Raw genomic sequence first — 20,141 nt, forward strand, 5'->3', positions numbered from 1 at the left:
TCACTACTGGTAGTCATTTTCTTCTGGAATAATGTAATACAGACAAACATGTTCTTCCTGGCAAATTCCATTGAAGAATTATTCATTTATTTTTGCCCTGCTTTCGATTTAAAATCTCCCATCATCGTCTTGTAGTGGGAATTACTTTCATTTGACAGCTTCTTGTACCTTTTCTAAAAGTCTTCTACTTAGCCATCAGGTTGTAGTCTTCAACCCTTTGACTCGCCACACTGTCTGCAATGCAGCTTAGTAAATAGTTCACTCATACTGGCTATCTGTGTAGCTTCCCAGCGTGAAACTTCTGGGTTGGATTCAGGTTGGTTGGTTGGTTGATTTGGGTGAGGGAACCAAACAGCAAGGTCATTGGTCCCATCAGGTAAGGTAAGGATGGGGAAGGAAGTCAGCTGTGCTCTTTCAAAGGAATCATCCCAGCATTTGCCTGAAGGAAATCTTGGAAAACCTACATCAGGAATGCCGGATTCAAGTTTGAACCATCGTCCTCCCAAATGCGAGTCCAGTGTGTTAACCACTGCACCACCTCGCTTGGTTTGGATTCAGTGATCTACCCAGGTTGGTTCCCTTAATACTCTCTAAGATGTAGTTAAGGACTCTCATCCACAAGCTTGGGTTGGGTCAAGGCTGGGGAAGGAAACTGGCCATGGCCTTTCAAAGGAACCATCCTGGCATTTGCCTGGAGCAGTTTAGGGAAATCACGGAAAACCTAAATTTGGCTGAAGCAAAGAGGTCTTGCATTCATAAACTACATCACATTTATTATCTCAATAGTTCTTAGCACATTTTTTCACTTTTCAACATCATTCTTTTCCATACTCATGTACATGACATTTTAATTATGGTACACCTCCACCAATACTGTTTCTGCTTGCGTGTACTTTATGGGGAGTGGTGGCCATTAGGGCATTGAAAGCTTTGATAAAGTAATGGGAATTTCTAATTTACTGAAAGCTTGCCACCACAGTTCCTCAAAATACTTTCCTTTACAAACAGGAATGCAGAGTCAGATTAAGGCTTAATAACCTGTCAAGGACAAAGTCATTAGAGATGGGGCACAAGCTCATATTTTAGATGGAAGTCAGCTGTATCCTTTTCAAAGATACAATCCCAGAATTTGCCTCAAGCACCTTCCTCCAAGTTTTATACATTGATAAATACCTTAATGGTGTTTTATTTAATTATTGAGAACATACCTGTTTGCAAAAGTTAATCATAAATGTATCATAGGAAATATAGCTTTTTGAGGGACTAAAAGTGATGCTCACAGATTATTTCTTTCACTTCTGGACTGTATACAAAACAATATTATGCTGATCTGGGCTTGTTACAAGTGTCATAATTTAGAATGCTTCAAGAAATGCTTCTATTTTGGCCACCCTGTGCCCTGCCGTACAATCACAGTCAAAGAGAGCTACATGCAGTCTCACTTTTTGCTAGTCTCCTACAGTGTCTCAGATAGCTTAGAAATGCACAATATAGCACAGCAATTTGTATTTAATCATCCAACCTTCAAGTATCCATCATTTTCTGTGACTCATAATGTTATTTGGACAATTATGTGCCAGAAGTTTTAAGAGCAACAGCATTTTTGTTAAGGTAACTGGTGAGTGCGGTATCATGTTTGTTTTGTTCCTTCCAAATTGATTATGTAAGCACAGACCAGAAGTGGCTAAAATTCAAAGAAGTAATATTGACGGCATTTGATTCATACCAAATAAATTAGGAAGAGATGGAACTGATCCCCCATGATACACAAAACAGATCAAAGCACTGTTCCAGAAGCAATGAAAAAAGCATGCCAATTTTACAAGAATCCAGAATCTCCATGGTTGGTGATGTTTTACCGAAGTCTGAAACCTAATGCGGACTTCCATACAAGATGTTTTTAATAGTTTCCACAATGAAACTATCTCTAAATCTGACAGAAAATCCAAGGAGAGTTTGGTCATATGTAAAGTACACAAGCAACAAGACATAATCAATACCTTCACTGAGCAATGACATTGATTATGATAGCAATGACAGTGTCAGTATATCGGAATTACTAAATACAGTTTTCTGAAAGCCCTTAATCAAAGAAGACAAAGTAATAATTCCACAATTTGAATCAAGAACAGCTCCCAGCTAAGAAACAGATATTCTCAGTGTAGTGAAGCAACTCAAATCAATTAATACAAGCAGGTCTTGTAAATATCTAAAGGCTGGGAAGTTGTGCAAGTTACACGAACACTTAAGAAAGTACGTGAGGGTAATCTGCTGAATTATAGACCCATATCACTAAAATCAATTTGCAGTATGATTTTGGAACATATACTGTGTTTGAACACTATGAATTATCTCAAAGGAAATAATTTATTGACACAGTTAGCACAGATTCAGAAAATATAATTCTTGTGAAACACAAGTAACTCTTTATTTACATGGAGTAATGAGTGCTATCAACAAGGGATCTCAAATTGATTCCACATCTGTTGATTTCCAGGAGGCTTTTGACACCCTTCCTCACAAGTGACTCAGTTTTGTGACTATATTATGATTTCCTGTTGGGAATGTCACAGTTCGTAGTAAAAGACAGAGTCATTGAATAAAACAGAAGTGATAGCTGGTATTCCTCAAGGAAGTGTTATAAACCCTTTACTGTTCCTAATCAATACAAATTATTCAGGAGACAATATGAGTGGCCCTCTTAGATTGTTTGAAGATGATGCTGTCATTTACCAACTAGTAAAGTCATCAAAAGATCAAAACCATTGTGAAATGGTTTTGTTAAGATATCTGTATGCTGCAGAAAGTGACAACTGACTCTAAACAATGAAAAGTGTAAAGTCATCCACAGGAGTACTAGAAGGAATCTGTTAAATTATGATCACACAATAAATCACACAGATCTAAAGGCTGTCATTCATCTAAATACCTAGGTACAACAATTACAAACAACTTCAGTTGGAACAATCATACAGAAGGCATTGGGAAGGTGAATGGAAGACTGCACTTTATTTGCAGAATACTTAGAAGATGCAACAGACCTACTAAAGAGACTGTCTACACTATGCTTGTCTGTCCTCTTGTGAAATACTGTTGCACAGCACGAGATCCATACCAGATAGGATAGATAGAGAACACAAAAAAGTTCAAAGAAGGGCAGATCATTTTATATTATTGCAAAGTAGGAGAGAGTGTCACAGATATGATAGCCGAGATGGAGCGACAAAGGTGTTTCTGGTTGTACTGACATTTCTCCTCTGAATGCAAAAATAATTTGTTGGTGCCAACCTACATAGGGAGAAACAATCATTGTAATGGAAAGATTTACATATTCATTTTCCCTGCACACTATTCAAGAATGGAACAGGAGGAAATACACACATCATAAAAAGTTTTGCATCACCCTAGTTCCCAGAACCACTGAAGATAGACATTGACTGTGGATATTGTATCACAGACACTGTACCTTTGACTGTTGAGGGATGTCACTAAACCCACCCAAGGATTTAAACAACCATGCATGAGCAGCGCCTATTAGGTGGAGGGGGTCCGACAGCTGATCAGTTCCAGTCATTCCACCAGGAAGGAGGTACACGGCTCATGTTGTCTGTAGTTCAGCCATGCCTAGACAGTCAATACCACAGTTTGATTGTGTCCACATTGTTACACTGTGCCAGGAAGGGCTCTCAACAGGGGAAGTGTTCAAACGTCTCAGAGTGAACCAAAGTGATGTTTCCAGAATGAGAGCACTTGCCCGCAAAAGGCAGAGGTCCCGAGTTCAAGTCTCGGTCCAGCACACAGTTTTAATCTGTCAGGAAGTTTCATATCAGCGCACACTCCGCTGCAGAGTGAAAATCTCATTCGGGGAACATCCCCCAGGCTGTGGCTAACCCATGTCTCTGCAATATCCTTTCTTTCAGGAGTGCTAGTTCTGCAAGGTTCGCAGGAGAACTTCTGTAAAGTTTGGAAGGTAGGAGACGAGGTACTGGCAGAAGTAAAGCTGTGAGGACAGGGCGTGAGTTGTGCTTTGGTAGCTCAGATGGTAGATCACTTGCCCGCGAAAGGCAAAGGTCCCGAGTTCGAGTCTCAGTCCGGCACACAGTTTTAATCTGTCAGGAAGTTTCAAAGTGATGTTGTTCAGAAATGTAGGAGATACAGAGAGACAGGAACTGTCAACGACATGCCTCGCTCAGGCCGCCCAAGGGCTACTACTGCAGTGGCTGACCACTACGTATGGATTATGGCTCAGAGGAACCCTGACAGAATGACACCATGTTGAATAATGCTTTTTGTGCAGCCACAGGACGTCATGTTACAACTGAAACTGTGCGCAATAGGCTGCATGATCTGCAACTTCACTCCTGACGTCCATGGCCAGGTCCATCTTTGCAACCACAACACCATGCAGATCAGTACGGATGGGCCCAGCAACATGCCAAATGGACCGCTCAGGATTGGCATCACGTTCTCCTCACTGACGAGTGTCGCATATGCCTTCAACCAAACAATTGTGAGAGACATGTTTGAAGGCAACCAAGTCAGGCTGAACACCTTACAAGGGAGCCTCCCCATTGCACCCCCCTCAGATTTAGTTATAAGTTGGCACAGTGGATAGGCCTTGAAAAACTGAACACAGATCAATTGAGAAAACAGGAAGAAGTTGTGTGAAAGTATGAAAAAAATAAGCAAAATATACAAACTGAGTAGTCCATGTGCAATATAGATAACATCAAGGAGAACGTGAGCTCCGGAGCGCGTGGTCCCATGGTTAGTGTGAGCAGCTGCCGATCGAGTGGTCTTTGGTTCAAGTCTTCCCTCGAATGAAAATTTTATTTTCTTTATTTTCGCAAAGTTATAATCTGTCCGTTTGTTCATTGACGTCTCTGTTCACTGTAATAAGTTTAGTGTCTGTGTTTTGCGACTGCACCGCAAAACCGTGCAATTAGTAGACGAAAGAACGTGCCTCTCCAATGGGAACCGAAAACATTTGATCACAAGGTCATAGGTCAACTGATTACTCCACAGGAAAACACGTCTGATATATTCTATATGACACTGGTGACGGCATGTGCGTCACATGACAGGAATATGTTGTCGACCCACCTAACTTGTACAGTTCACGAATGGGTAAAAATATTCTTCTACCTTTCCCGATTTTGGTTTTCTTGTGGATGTGATACTCACTCCCAAAAAAGTGATGAAAACATAAGAGTTTGTCACATAAACTGCAACAAATGAATGCAACAGTTTCACATTCGCATAGTTTTCCCTGTGCTCTGTCAAAACATATGTTTTTAACGTTTTCAAATTTTTCCGTGTGTAGACCATCAAATCTGCATGTGTCCAAGCAAATCTGAACATGTCCTGGAATTTTGGAGAGCGAAGTTGATTATATAAAAGAATTAAACTTTTCACTCGAGGGAAAACTTGAACCAAGAACCTCTCATTTCGCAGCTTCTCACGGTAACCACGGGACCACGGTGCTCCTGACTTCACTTTATCCTTGATGTTGCCTGTCTTGCGCATGGACTACTCAGTTTGTATATTTTGCTTATTTTTTTCATAGTTCCACACAACTTCTTCCTGTTTTCTCGATTGATCTGTGTTCAGTTTTTCAAGGCCTATCCACTGTGCCAACTTATAACTAAATTTGAGGGGGGTGCAATGGGGAGGTTCCCTTGTTAGACACACTGTCCAGCGAGTGCAGCAAGGTGGAGGTTCCCTGCTGCTGTGGGGTGGCATTATGTGGGGCCGATGTACACCACTGGTAGTCATGGAAGGCACCGTAATGGCTGTACGATACGTGAATGCCATCCTCTGACCAATAGTGCAACCGTATCGATGGGATATTGGCAAGGCATTCATCTTCATAGATGGTAATTCTCACCCCTATCATGTGCAACTTGTGAATGACTTCCTTCAGGATAATGACGTCGCTTGACTAGAGTGGCCAGCATGTTCTCCAGACATGGACCCTATTGAACATGCCTGGGATAGATTAAAAAGGGCTGTTTATGGAAAACATGACCCACCAACAACTCTGAGGGATCCATGCTAAATTGCTGTTGAGGTGAGGGACAATCTGGACTGACAGTACCTTGATGAACTTGTGGATAGTATGCCACGACGAAAACAGGCATGCATCAGTGCAAGAGGACGTGCTACTGGGTACTAGAGGTACTAATGTGTGAGCAATAAAAAGGGCAGAAATGATGTTTATGATGATCTCTATTCCAATTTTCTGTACAGGTTCCGGAACTCTCAGAACTGAGGCGTTGCAAATATTTTTTTGATGTGTGTAGTTAGATAGTGGTTCCATGAACTGTCTACCATGCAGTTAACAGAATTGCAGAGTAGACATGCAGCTGTTGTTGATGATGATGATGACGATTTCACCATGGAAAATGCTGTAATGTGACTCATACTTCATTCATGGGCCAAGTCAGTATATTTTTATTTAACTTTTCAGTGACATTAGACGCATTTGCTCACTGAAATGAATCAGTCGTATCAGATGATAATTTTGACTGGGAATCAAACCTGGATCTCTGCTTAACATGAGTGGGTGCCTTAACCACCTTGGCCATGTGAGTGGGCTTCCATCCAACCCAAATTACCAACCTGCTACACACTGCAACCATAACATCACCTACCCATGAGCCCCTTACTCACCTTTCCAGATTCCCACAAGAGATCTCTGACAACATGACCAATACAGGAGTAAAAGCATATACAAGAGACTACACACTATCTGCTAGCTCATTCAGCCATTCACTAAATATCTGCACCTGCACTGAAAGAATGGATCTTTGGTCGTCATCACCACCACCTTATCGACATGGATATATGTTTTTGTTTCAACACCATTCCTAATGTCAAATAGCATTCTTGACCTGGTGGAATTAAATGTGTTACAGATCTGATGACAGATTTCACATGCTTCACAAACCTTCATGACATGAAGACTCATTTATCATCTCTGACAACATGACCAATACAAGAGTACAAGCATACACAAGAGACTATGTACTTCATCTGCCAGCTCATTCAGTCATTCTCTGAATATTAAATGCACTTTTTTCAGTTAATAAGTTGCGTGCACGTACCAATGTTCATCATCAAAATATTTTGTTCCATGTAGTAGACTACTGAATAAATGAGACACTTGTCATAGAAGGTGGAGAATCCCCATGCCTTGTCAAAATGCTCAGTTCCGTATCCAGTTATCTTCAAGTTGCACATTCAGCATCTTACAGAAACTGCAGCTTGCAAATTCATCTATGCTGACAACATCTGTGTCACCACATAAAGAAGAGAGTTCAAATGGGCAGAGGGTGCACAGTCCAAATATTTTCATAATATTTGTATGTTTACTTCATAAAGTAGCACCCACAAACTAGTTAATTAAGGACAAACATAAACATGTTCTACTTCAGTAATAGCAAGGCAACTTACTATGCTACAGCCAGATTCAGGAGTAACACATTATTGTACAGTCTCACCCTCAAATGCCTTAGTTAAGCCTCAGACAGATTGTTAACCAGTCAATACCATCATCAGATACTGGCAGCTAAAGTTGAAGGGGAGACTAGCTGGAGCTTCATGAGGAGAAAATGTGAGTATTCTATGAACAAATGCTGTAGATTAATATATTTACTAGCTGAATAACTTCCTCACTCTACAAGTAGTTGTCAGCATTGAGACACGATGGAGGGAAGGACTGCTTATATCATTCCTTTACGACCAAGGTTAGAAAAGAATGAATTTGATTGGATTTCCTCTCATTTAGCTCATTTTGCACACTTTGTTTCAGCTCGTGTCAGCTCAGTCTTGGGTTATGTACATATTGTGGACACAACTTCATATTAGCATAATATTGGACACCAGCCATTGGTGTTCCAAAATTTTAGGAGTATCTAGGTGCAATCGCAGACAGTCAGTCAGAATGGTTTCCAAATCACCACTCTTTGGTTCCAGTTGGCACTGCTCCACAGTGTGCACACCAAGCTTTGCCTACCATGTCCAAAGACCTACCAAAGGAATCTTCATTAAGTAATATAACTGCTGGTTATCAGTTTCCTCTTCCTCATATTTCTGGCTGTGTAAGACTTAAAGAGAAAATAATTTCCTCATCCTTGTGGCTAGTCAATGCTTTTTATATCACCTGAATCAGTTTCCCAGAGTACAAATTTATTCTTAAGCCTTTATAGTTGTCCACCGCAATATGTACAATTGTTAAATAGTCTTCTTAATTCCTAAATAAACTATGGTATCAAAGTGAGAGGGAATACCCGACCTATGTTGTTCCAAATTTTTCTTGTAAACTAGGCAGAAATAAAACAATTGCATCCATATGTAATGTTGGTTTTATGGAAGCAATTAACTTATTAGGTGCCAGCAGCACAGTCACCTGCTAATCCAGTGTGAAGTCTGTAGTTACCACTGACTGATGTGATTAGTCTGATAAGCCCCCTTTCTCTGACATTAAAAATTGGTCTTAGGAAGATCAGTAAGTTCTCTTCCTCTCACACAACTGCTCTTCACTTCAGTGCTTGCATTTACTGAGCAACTTTCTGCCTCCTCACATCAGAGAGGCACATTATGAGCCAGAATACTGAAGCACAGCTCTCTTCGCATCATCAGGTAACAGAAGAAAGTAATGCAGGCCCTCATTCACATGCATCTTCTCCGTCATATGCAAATGTTCTCAAATCAGACCAACTCCATGCTGACGTGCAGTCAGTTGTCAGTGATAGGACTCTGTACTTGGGCAGTTTCTCAAATCTTGTCATTATTCAGTGTGCAGTTACCAGCCGATATAATTTTGTGTATGTAGTGGTGGTCAACAAAGAGTGTAGATACAGCAGGTCTCCTGCTTGTGACTCTGGTGTGTAGATACAAACCTTTGGCACACATCATGTAGTGCTACCTTCAGCAAGAATTCACTGGTATGATGGAAGAGCTAAATTGAGAATCCCCTTGAGGCACTCGTGTGGATGAAAGAATTGGACATTTCTTTGTAAAAGACTACCTTCATTGTACTTAATTTTCTGTGATGGGAATACATTTGTCCGTGTAACCTTTGCAGAGATCAAAAAAGCCATGGCATTGATTGTTATAAAGGAACAAAGATAGAGAGAAATTTAATACTGCAGGGTGCAGGGAGCAGGACCTACCATCACTTCCAGTAGTTCCACACTGTTGAAACTTTACACACTACATTGGAAATCTGGAATTACACCGTGCAAACCCCCTCCATGAAAAACACAGCCACATCATAACACCACCACCTCTGAATTTTACTGTTGGCACTACACACGCTGGCAGATGATGTTCACCATGAATTCGCCATACCCAAACCCTGCCATCAGATCACCACATTGTGTACCGTGATTTGTCACTCCACACTACGTTTTTCCACTGTTCAATCATCCAATGTTTACACTTCTTACACCAAGTGAGGCATTGTTTGTCATTTACCGGCATGATGTGTGGCTATTAAGCAGTTGCTTGACCATGAAATCCAAGTTTTCTCACCTCCCACCTAACTGTCATAGTACTTGCAGTGGATCCTGATGCAGTTTGGAATTCCTGTGCGATGGTCTGGAGAGATGTCTGCTTATTGCACATTACGACCCTCTTCAATTGTTGTCAGTCTTTGTCAGTCAACAGATGAGGTCAGCCTGTACGCTTTTGTGCTGTACATGTCCCTTCATGTTTCCTCTTCACTATCACATTGGAAACAGTGGACCTAGGGATGTTTAGGAGTGTGGAAATCTCATGTACAGACGTATGACACAAGTGACACCCAATCACCTGACCATGTTCGAAGTCTGTGAGTTCCGCAGAGCATCCCCTTCTAGTCTCTCATGATGTCTAATGACTACTAAGATCACTGGTATGGAGTGCCTGGCAGCACAATGCACCTAACATGAAAAACGTCTTTTTGAGGGCGTCCAGATACTTTTAATCACATAGTGTATATCCAACAAAATTATAAAATTCTCTTAATGGCTTCATTTAGGATAAATAATCTAAATGCATATGATTCACTGTTAGAAGGAAAGGACCACACTCAGCAGTGAATTCTGATCTCCTATCCAAAAAATGCTGGCCATCCATTTGACAAGAGGTGTTAAGCAACATGTTGTCACATTCTGCATATATATTGCATACCGATCAGAGTGATAAAATTATATAGCCTCATACTCATACAGAAGCATTAATGATCTGCTACCACACACCACACAGATGCTTGCAGAGTACAGATTTAGATAGTCAAGGAATTTGCTTCAAATTTTAGTCCAGCCAGTTTACATTCAGTCTTCCACAATTCTGTAAGCATTACCAGGCAAATGCAATGATATTTCACATCCTTGTCAAACAGCTAGTATTCAGACTCTACTAATGATCTTGCAGTTTTCTGGAAGTTAAAATGTAATAGAAAAAAAATTATCATCAGAAATGATCACTAAAAATTTACTGAAAGTTTGCTAAAAATTGGCCTGATTTAGCATGTTAAATTCATATGGTAGGCACACAAAACAAACAATTACACCACACTAACTTTTAACACAGTGTATAACCAAGTTTATTCAAGTATTTATGGTATAGAGCTACGAAGTTATAAAGCAATGTACTGCAATTTATTTCTACATTTAGGCTACAAGATTTGGAACATTGTCAAACTTATCAAACATACACAAATTATAAAATAATGGCTGAGCACAATTATTCTTTAACAATATGACTCCATGAAGGGGAAAAAAAGACAATTTCATTTCTTTATTAGCTAGAAAAGAGCTTCATTAACAAAGTGACATTTTATTCTTGGCAGATAATATTGTAAAATAACAACTTTTCATCTCCCAACCTTACACATGTATATTATATTCACTATTTTGTATTGAAAATCGTATACTTTCATTGAAGAGTACAGAAAATATCTGTGCTGTGTACAATATTCACTGTTATCAGAGCACTGTCTTTCTGTAGAGACCAATTTTTAAACATTGCATTGAAAAATACTATTTCACTCTTAATTTTGTTTTATAAACCAATTATTACTTTAAATATTTGACAGTATACTTTTACAGAGTTTGCAACTATGTGAGTCAAAACTTCAGACTGATATCACACTAATCAAATATGGTCACAACCTGCAGTAAAATTACCGATTACCGAAACAATGAAAGTATTCACTTAAACATTTTCTTGTAAAGGCAATTTATCACACAATACTCTATGCAGTAACAGCAGCCTCCATATATATATTACCTACTAGCTAATTCACTGTTGTTCCAACACATTACACTTAACAATCACAATGCGCAACATGAGGTGTAAATGACCCTAACAAATACTAAAAGAACTACATCTCTTGTTTTTTCAGGTAATCATTGATACGCAAATCAGACTAATAATAATAATAGCAAAAATTATATAAAAATATTTAATTAATTTCATGACTGGATGACATAGTGTTCAGTAAATTCAGTGAAATTATATCACATTCACAGGAAACAACAATCCATTGACAAGCAGTTAATAGGGAAATTATGGGGGTGATCTGTTAATATGATCAAGAAAAGAAATTTTAAAAAAAGTGTCTCCTGAAATTTTATCTTGTAATGTTCTCAGGAAAGTTGTTTGCCCACCGTTGTTTAGGGTTCCTGTGCTTCAGTACTAAATGAGAGCACAAAAAATGCTAGGTATGGTCAGCTTTAATGTTGAAAACAATTATACCTGCAGGTGTCTCAAGATTAAACATGGAATCTTTTTGGGCCTATTTTTAGAAAAGGAAGTTCTGGCTACATATGCAACCCAAATCTTCATAAAGCAGTTGCTCATTTATGTAGACAAATATAAAAGCAGTGCTGCATACTCTTTATGTCCATTTATTGACAAAATGGTAACACACACATTACAAGTGACCAAACAGTAAGACAGTTGTGAAAAAATAAAAAGAGGTAGATGCAGCACTGTTTCTTGCAACATATTTATTGCTCTCTGCTTTCTGAAACCTTTACGAGTGTATCTACAGGAATTCTCAGAGTAGAAGGAATGAAACTTCCCATGCTGAATTCTCAGCCAACTTTCTCAATAACACAAGCAAACAAATTATGTTAGAAGTGTCAGATGAAAATACAGGGAAAGCTAAAATGATATAGTGAATAAGATACATTTTCATTGTAAAGCAAAATAAAAATAAACTGTTTTTGTATAAATAAATTATGATGACAATACTGAGCTTCCTCATTCTAACAAATAATAAAAACAAGGAACTAAACGTGTAACTCAATTATATTATTTAGCAAGGTCTTCTCTGGGAGGACATAGTAAGTAACTTCTGGGGCAAAGATGAAATTGGTGCCTCCTTGAGTGGAATAACAGTAAGGAAATTTATTTCCAACTATTTACACCAGTCTCTCAAGTTTCAGAAATGTTTATAGTCCATAAAATGCTGATTAATTAATTTTTTCCATCTCATGACAGAAATGAATCTCAAAGTACCAAAAAAACAAACTCATCGTATCTTCAAACACTAAAATACGTTTCAACTTTACAAACACAAGTAGTGATAAAATTCAAAATTGTGCATGGATGTTGTGCAACTTTGTAATGAAACTCAACTGAGCCACTTCAAAGTACTCACAAAATAATGTGGCTCATTATAGAGAATCCATGACAGATATACTGAACTGCTAATAGGGAGAAAGAGGAGGAAAAACGTCAACCTTAAAATTGAATTACTGCTATTCAAACTTTCGATATATATATACATCATTAAGATTTCTTAAAGACCTGAAACCTACTATGTATCTGATTATGTTGCTTAGTGAACCACAAATATTGGCTAACGAGTGTGCAACACCTAGCAAGCTGTTATATGCAAATATCAAGGGGTGCTTCTACCAGACTTCAGTGGTTGCCAAATGATGACATTTGTTGGATCTGCTCGGTAAAGAATCCCCCCCCCCTCCACACACACACACACACACACACACACACACACACACACACACACACACACACACACACACACACGCCAAATAACAACATGGACCCCGATTAGAACTTTTATAATTTCTCGATATACTCTTTGCATGAATATGGTACCTCTTATAAATTTTGATGCAAGTATTTATGAAATAAGCAGATTTCAGATAAAATTATATTTTGAGCACACATCTATGTTGTTAATAAAACAAACAGTAACAGTGCGCAGTTTTTAAGCTCTGTTTCGCAGGAGAGCTTCTGTAAAGTTTGGAAGGTAGGAGACGAGGTAATGGCAGAAGTAAAGCTGTGAGTGCCGGGCGTGAGTCGTGCTTCGGTAGCTCAGTTGGTAGAGCACTTGCCCGCGAAAGGGAAAGGTCCCGAGTTCGAGTCTCGGTCGGGCACACAGTTTTAATCTGCCAGTAAGTTTCAGTTTTTAACTTCATTGGTTAACACAATAAAATTGTCTACTTAAAATTCAGTGACATATCTGATTCTGGGATATCCCTGGAAGTTTCATGTTACATTCCTAATCGTTTTGTTGCGGTGCTTCAAATATTCTTTTTACGCAATGTAATATTCTGTATACTTGCAACGATAAACACATCTGTTTCTCGCTTTATTATTTAAATTTTCATGCAAAGTTATGGGCCAGAAATGATTCATTCTAGTTTGCCTTTAAATGGTACTGAGCAAAATGCAGTATGCACCTCTTTCACAAGAAACTTAACAATCAGCTTTGCCAGATATTACAGTGCAATTTATTACCGCTCTCATAACAATTTCTTACTTCAGCTCCTTTGTGGTTAGTCTGCACAGTGAGGTTACAGCTTTACATATTTCATTCACTCCAAATCAACATGCTTTTAGTGAATAATGTAAATATGACTCATAAACCTTAAGTAATGAAGATTACCTGCTGTATTACTGACATAGGGGACTGAAATCCATCCCACAGAAATGGGGAATGTAATGCTGCATTACCATTATTTTTCCTTATGTCATAATTTTCTGCCCTTTGTTGTTTCAGAAATTTCTGAATGAGATTTAATTAGTAGGAAATTGTTTTTGAGCCTTTAACTTATAACCCTGTAATTTTACAAACACAATACTTTACACCATTCTATTATGGCATTTTAAAGCTGATGAGAATCCTAAATTTCTTCTCTCCACAATCTGGTTAAAGCCTAAAAGTTAAAACTTACAAAAATATTCACGATGATATGTTAACATTACATATGGATTCCAACAAATTCACTGAAAAATACGTATATGGATGGCGTATACTGTTGGAGCTCTGTGCATTTTGGTACAATGCTTTGCAACAGTTGAGAATATGTACACTGCTTTGTCACTATACGTATACAAGAAGTTGTTATTAATTTCCACATCATACTGCCTCATTTTTAGAGTATATCTCTTGATAACCATAGTCTATTCATTGTACAAAAACTCCACAAAATGAACCTCTCACTGGTCACTTAAATAAAACTTGTGCAAGTACAAGTTCACATGTTGCTCACTAATGGTAAATAATTACATTATTATCAACCCAATGCTCTAAATCCTTCATGTCCCAACAGATTCAGGTACTGGCAAATATTTCTTTTATAAATGTAATTACTGACCAAATAAAAAAATCTTTGTCATATACATATATAGGAGGCATCTCAAGTGATCAAATGATTTTGGTGAGCAATCTTCTGTTAAGTTATCCTATACTGGTATTGTACAGAAAAGGAGTTATGCCTTAAAACAATATAGGCCTCTTTTTATTGTGGCTATTGGTTGGAATAACAGATTTTAATAGACTTCCATACTCCTGTGCTGCCTACAAAAATTATTAAAATAAGCTTATCTGGATAGATGAATAACAACCAAGCCACACTAAGAGACTTATGCCTGAATATTGAGGATATATGTGCATGACAGAAAGATCTTTTAATTTATCAGTGGGTGGTGCACATACCACAGCACTGGTTTTGACATTCTAACATCTAAATCTACAGAAATTGCACAAACAAACAAAAATTCTTTTCACTGTGAGCCATATGTTTTACATTTCAAATTTCTCACTGTTTCTTTCAAATATGCACTACAACAGTTCTTTCACAGATATCTCATACATCAATTGAACAATTTGGAACTGGCTATAGACTATAGATGAATACAGAAATTTTCTTACATAGATTTTGAGTGAAGCTGCATTACTATTTTAGACATAAGGCAACATAAGAATTTAAAGTTATATTGAAAAATTCAATATAATAAAAAGAATGATGGTTTAGATCTTACTCTCCTTATACACATTCCATAGATTGCTGCAGCTGCCATTTGCAAAAGCTCCTACATCTTTCAAAAATCAAGATGTAAAGCCTTTCTTAAATGAATGACTTATCTTTATTTACCTTTTTTCACTTCTACTTAATGCACATTTAGCACATTTGGTTGTCTTTCAATTTCTATCCTTCAGGCCTTAGACATACATTTAAAAAAATAAATTTAAAAACATAAATAAAATGACAATACCAGCTTTCATTTCGTGCTAAAATTGTTCTGTCCCATGCCTTGAGAGCCAAGTATTGTTTGCATGCCACTACAGTAAGTGGAAGCTCTCCTCTTCTAATCTAACAACCAGTGAAATATTTATTAGTACATACAATACCGACTGTCGAATACTGAGAGAGTCCTACATCAATTATTAATGTATCTCTTGTCTGATAAAAAGGAAAAACAACAACAACAACAACAAAAGTTTAATTACTTCTACCAACAGCAGCCAACAAAGGTATAATAACCTGAAATGGATACAGCAACTGTCTCTGCAACAGTAAATATAAAATTACATTACTTTGCTAAACCATAAAAATTAAGACCTCTAATGCACTTAGTTTGGCATGCCATTTGATATTAATTAAGTGTGAGCCATTTGCACTGGACTGCTGTGCAGTAATGTACTCTTAAAATTTAATCAATGGTCTATCTACTAAGCTGAGGCTGAAGACTATTAAGATACAATTAAGAATATTAAATGTATTGAAGCCACAAGTACATTCATTGTGCTTAGGCCTTTAAGGATCCACTGCAGCTCCAGCCCTTAATTTCACATCCTCTTTTTTTTTTTTAAAAAAAAATCTTTTTTGTTTCTGACAGCTACTAAACGTCTGCTAGTCCACTACTCAGTATTCATACTGAGGTCCTTCCACAAACTAATCAACAAATGGCAAGTAAGTATATATGAAGCTGGGATGCAGTTTCGTTGTCTGAGTTGCATTGAAGGGATGATAGCCCTAGAGTTTCTGCCTCTTCACAGAACCAGTGCCGTCACTGCTGTCACCGCTTTCATCGTCATCAGGATGCAGTGGCTGCACAGGAGGGAAGTCTGGAATCTGCTCCCTAGGCGGAGGCCCACTCCACCCTACAGAGCCAGGTCGCACAGGCGAGCCGGACTTGGGGGTGACGTGGCCACCCTGCACCGACAAAACAACTGCGTTACTACCACACCCGTGTCCTCTGCAATAAAAAACATATCTGAAAGGTAGAAGCTGATGCACTGGCTGCAAACTGACTGCTTTCACAAACATTTACTGTCCAATGAATTTACTATACTCAGTCCAGTTGACATTTGTTTGTTGCCCATGTCACCAAAAGAATTCTTGTGACACTTTTCCTTATGCATCCTGTACCATACTAAGTTTCTGCAAACAATAATATTATAAGGCTTTTTACTAAAAATTAATTTCGTAATACCGAAAATCTGATTTTGAGAAACACACACTAATATGAAGGAAGAGGTATAGAATAAAAAAAGAGAGAGTAAATAAATACAGAAAAATCAACTCATTATGCACAAAGCATTTCAATCACATATTGCAAAGACAGTGATCTGTGAAAAATTCCCAGAAGCTTAGAAAGAAGTCTGAAAAAAAAGTTAATTTCTGAAAAAGCCAATATAATGTAAGGCAAGATACCTCACATTATTGAATTCTAGTGATCCAATGACACATTTGATAACTGACACACTGATCAATAAGTAACCATAATTTTACAGTCATAAGTATATTTAGGGGCCATAGTGATCTAGCAGGTAGAGCACTAGTCTTCATCCCTGAAGGTCCCAGGTTCAATCACAAATAGGGGCAGAGACTTTTCCACATTCCAGTCTCTCCAGTGTGGCAACATGTCCACTCAATCTGCTACCATATGGGTACAAAATATTTCTCCTGCGGGTGAAAGGCAGCCGGAGCGATGGGCCCCACCAGCTGCCCCCTATTAAGCCTGTACAATTCCTACAGTCAGACCCATAGCCATAGGTTTGTGCCACAGACCTTACCTTCATCTTTAAGGTACACTTATTATGCAAAATACAGCTTTGAATAATGTTTCATTAAAAGATTGATATTCAGCATTAATAAGAATAAATTATGTCCGTAATACTTAAAACTTGTATGTAAATGCATTTTGTCAAAGAACAAAATTTAACTTAAACCTTCCTGTACCTTGAAATGTTCCTTTGGGTAAGGTACCTGTGCTCTCCAACGACACTATCCCACCTGCACTACTTAACAGCAGCATTTGTACCTATTCTGTGCAGTACAATCTGTTGATAACAACATCATATAAAATTAAGTTGTATAAAATATTAGTAAATGCAAAGCACTGTTCAGCTACCCAATTAAAAAGGTTTCTTTACATCATGTAAATCAGTCCTTTCTTTTTGCAAAATGTTATTGATGTGTCTTGGGTGGCTGATGACAGCAATTGCATGTGCAGTCTAGTGTTGATCATGCTGTTGTTGAGGGGAGAGAGACAGAGAGAGAGAGAGAGAGAGAGAGAGAGAGAGAGAGAGAGGGAGGGGGGGAGGGGGTGACACACTGTACCAGCAGATAACCTACTCCTTCCAAATAGCACCAAGAGAACCATCCACCTTAGCATCCACATCTGACATGCATATAACCACTAACACAACTACTGATAGGTTTGGGATCAAATCCAAGACTTTGATGCATAGTCTTCTTATCAGGAAATTGACACCATGATTTCTCCTCCTCTTGCCCACAAAACTGTAGAGGAAAATTTCTTTCACTACCAGGATTCAAACTAGTTCGAACGAGCCTGACCATTACAGCACTAGTATATATTGCAAGAACAGTTATGGATGCATTACTGCAACACAATAAGTCAGCTGCTTACCTCTGATGTGTTAAAAGTTCTAACCCCTGTTATTTTCAGCAGATATTTTATTGGACTCTAAATCAAAATTTTTATGGCATTTTCACAATAGTAAAAATATTTAGGAAGCTTCCTTACTTTCTAAGGCTTCCTTCAAAGTGCTATGAAATTTGAGAATATTTTGAATTTCCTACACAAGTTTTTGAGCCTGTGAGACAGTACTCTAAAAAAAAAAAGAAGAAAAAAAAAAGAAAAAAATAAGCTTGAAGTCCATCAATATCCAACAGAATCCACACAAACCCTGTTAATTTAACATTTATCCGGCACCATATGCAGAATTTTAAAAATACAGTACATTTTCATACCATCTGAGCAAAGAAAGTTCATCAGTTTCAATTGGAGGTTATCAAAATTAAACCAGTAAACAGATTAAAATTGATGGAAGTTCTAACATGTCTCTTCAACTGCAATTTTTAAATTGTGCACACATAACAAACCAGTAAGCCAGTAGACACAAATTACTATTTTAAAGAGGAAACAGGAATAAAATTAAACTTGGTACCATCTAGGCAATCAAATCACCATCCCTATTTCTATACCGTTTTTGCGGAAATATCATAGTAATTCAAAATGCCCATTAAGTATTAGTGACGTTTGCATTTTCAGGTAGACAGCTCCACTATCGTGCAGTTTGGTAAAGAATAAATGAGCCTCACTTCAGGTTGGTAATGTGAACCAGTTACTGACATCAATAAGATGAAGATATTAAGTGCATTTTCGAAAATGTATATTTCAAAACAAGACATCACTGTGAATCAGCTTTATGACAACATGAGTAGCGAGCTAGCCAGTGACGTCACAGGCATCGCATGACTCAAATGTAGCATTTTAGTTGGCTTTCACATTATTTGAATTTCATTTCCAGTTTTATAAAAGAATACTGAAATTCAAGAGGGAAAAAAGCACATTATGAGCATAAAATGACACAATTAACCATTTAAGATGATGTCCAGAAAACAGTAAAATACCCTTATAGGGTTAAGGGCAAAAAGTGAAACAAATGTTTGGCAGGAAACATGCAGAAAGTGCACCATAAAAAGCATGGGAAAAGTGTAGCAACTAAAAATGAAAATGGTGAAGGAAAGGTTGGTACTAGTTTCACTGAACTATTAAATTGATAGGATAAGAACATTTGACAAAATACAAAAGCCCCAGTTGCTAGCCTTGCTCAGAAGTTCATATAATGAAAGAGTACACAAGACAGCACATGCCAAATTTCATCAATTGCAAGTGAAGCTATTTTAACACAAATGACAGGTTCAAATATACAAAATATGTTTGGATATGCTTATTAGAGGAGTTCACTTTTAAAACTTTTTTATGTTGGTGGGCAAGTGACCACTAAAGAAAGTGCCTTTATGAGCAAAATAAAATATTTAGTGCAAAATTAAGTTATAGACACTGGATCTGAAAGTACACAAGTGTATCTGTCAGCTAATGTGAGAGGTAGTCAACATGTCTCAGATTCACAACTGGAATTCAACATCATCAAAACATGCACAAAATGTCAAATTGCAGCTATGAAATCTTGAACCTAAAAAAAAGTTTAAAGCGAGGGAGGGAGTGTATAAATTAAAAAGCAATCAAAGGGGAGAACAATAACATGTGCAGATCAGGACTTCACACAGAAGTGCACACGTTCCTTGGTGACGTGGTTTTTGGGACTAGCAGAAAATTATAACAAAAGCCACAGCATATTTTTTTGTTTTAGTGCAAGACACATTGTCGGGAGCAGTTTTTAAATTTATATAGTCAGCTGCTTACAAAAGCAAATATTTTGAACACTTAAGTGGTACCAATAGTGAGAACAAACTGTTGATGATAGTGCCACCAGTTAAGTATTGTGTGACAATGTCGAGATCAAGGGCCACTATATGAGGACTGTGTATACTGAACAAAGACAAAATCAGTTC

At 37.8% G+C, this 20,141-nt stretch overlaps 1 protein-coding gene across 5 annotated transcripts in view; it reads right to left on the reverse strand.

Annotated features, from left to right (window-relative positions):
• Positions 1-10,502: 10,502 nt before the first annotated feature.
• Positions 10,503-20,141, reverse strand: part of LOC126183749 (homeobox protein extradenticle) — a 352,888-nt gene continuing 343,249 nt past the window's right edge. Inside the window, exons 9-11 of one of the 5 annotated variants that reach the window (XM_049925967.1) lie at positions 13,438-16,466; positions 12,994-13,236; positions 10,503-12,957 (exon numbers count right to left, since the gene is read on the reverse strand). In XM_049925967.1, coding sequence (XP_049781924.1) covers positions 16,287-16,466 — 180 coding nt within the window. In that variant the 3' untranslated portion in view covers positions 10,503-12,957; positions 12,994-13,236; positions 13,438-16,286. Of the gene's footprint in view, positions 12,958-12,993; positions 16,510-20,141 lie in introns of those variants that run through there. The other 4 variants (XM_049925966.1, XM_049925970.1, XM_049925968.1 and 1 more) reach the window with 4 other exon arrangements.

This window comes from Schistocerca cancellata, chromosome 4 (genome assembly GCF_023864275.1).
Source record: "Schistocerca cancellata isolate TAMUIC-IGC-003103 chromosome 4, iqSchCanc2.1, whole genome shotgun sequence".
NCBI classification, from domain to species: Eukaryota; Metazoa; Arthropoda; class Insecta; order Orthoptera; family Acrididae; genus Schistocerca; species Schistocerca cancellata.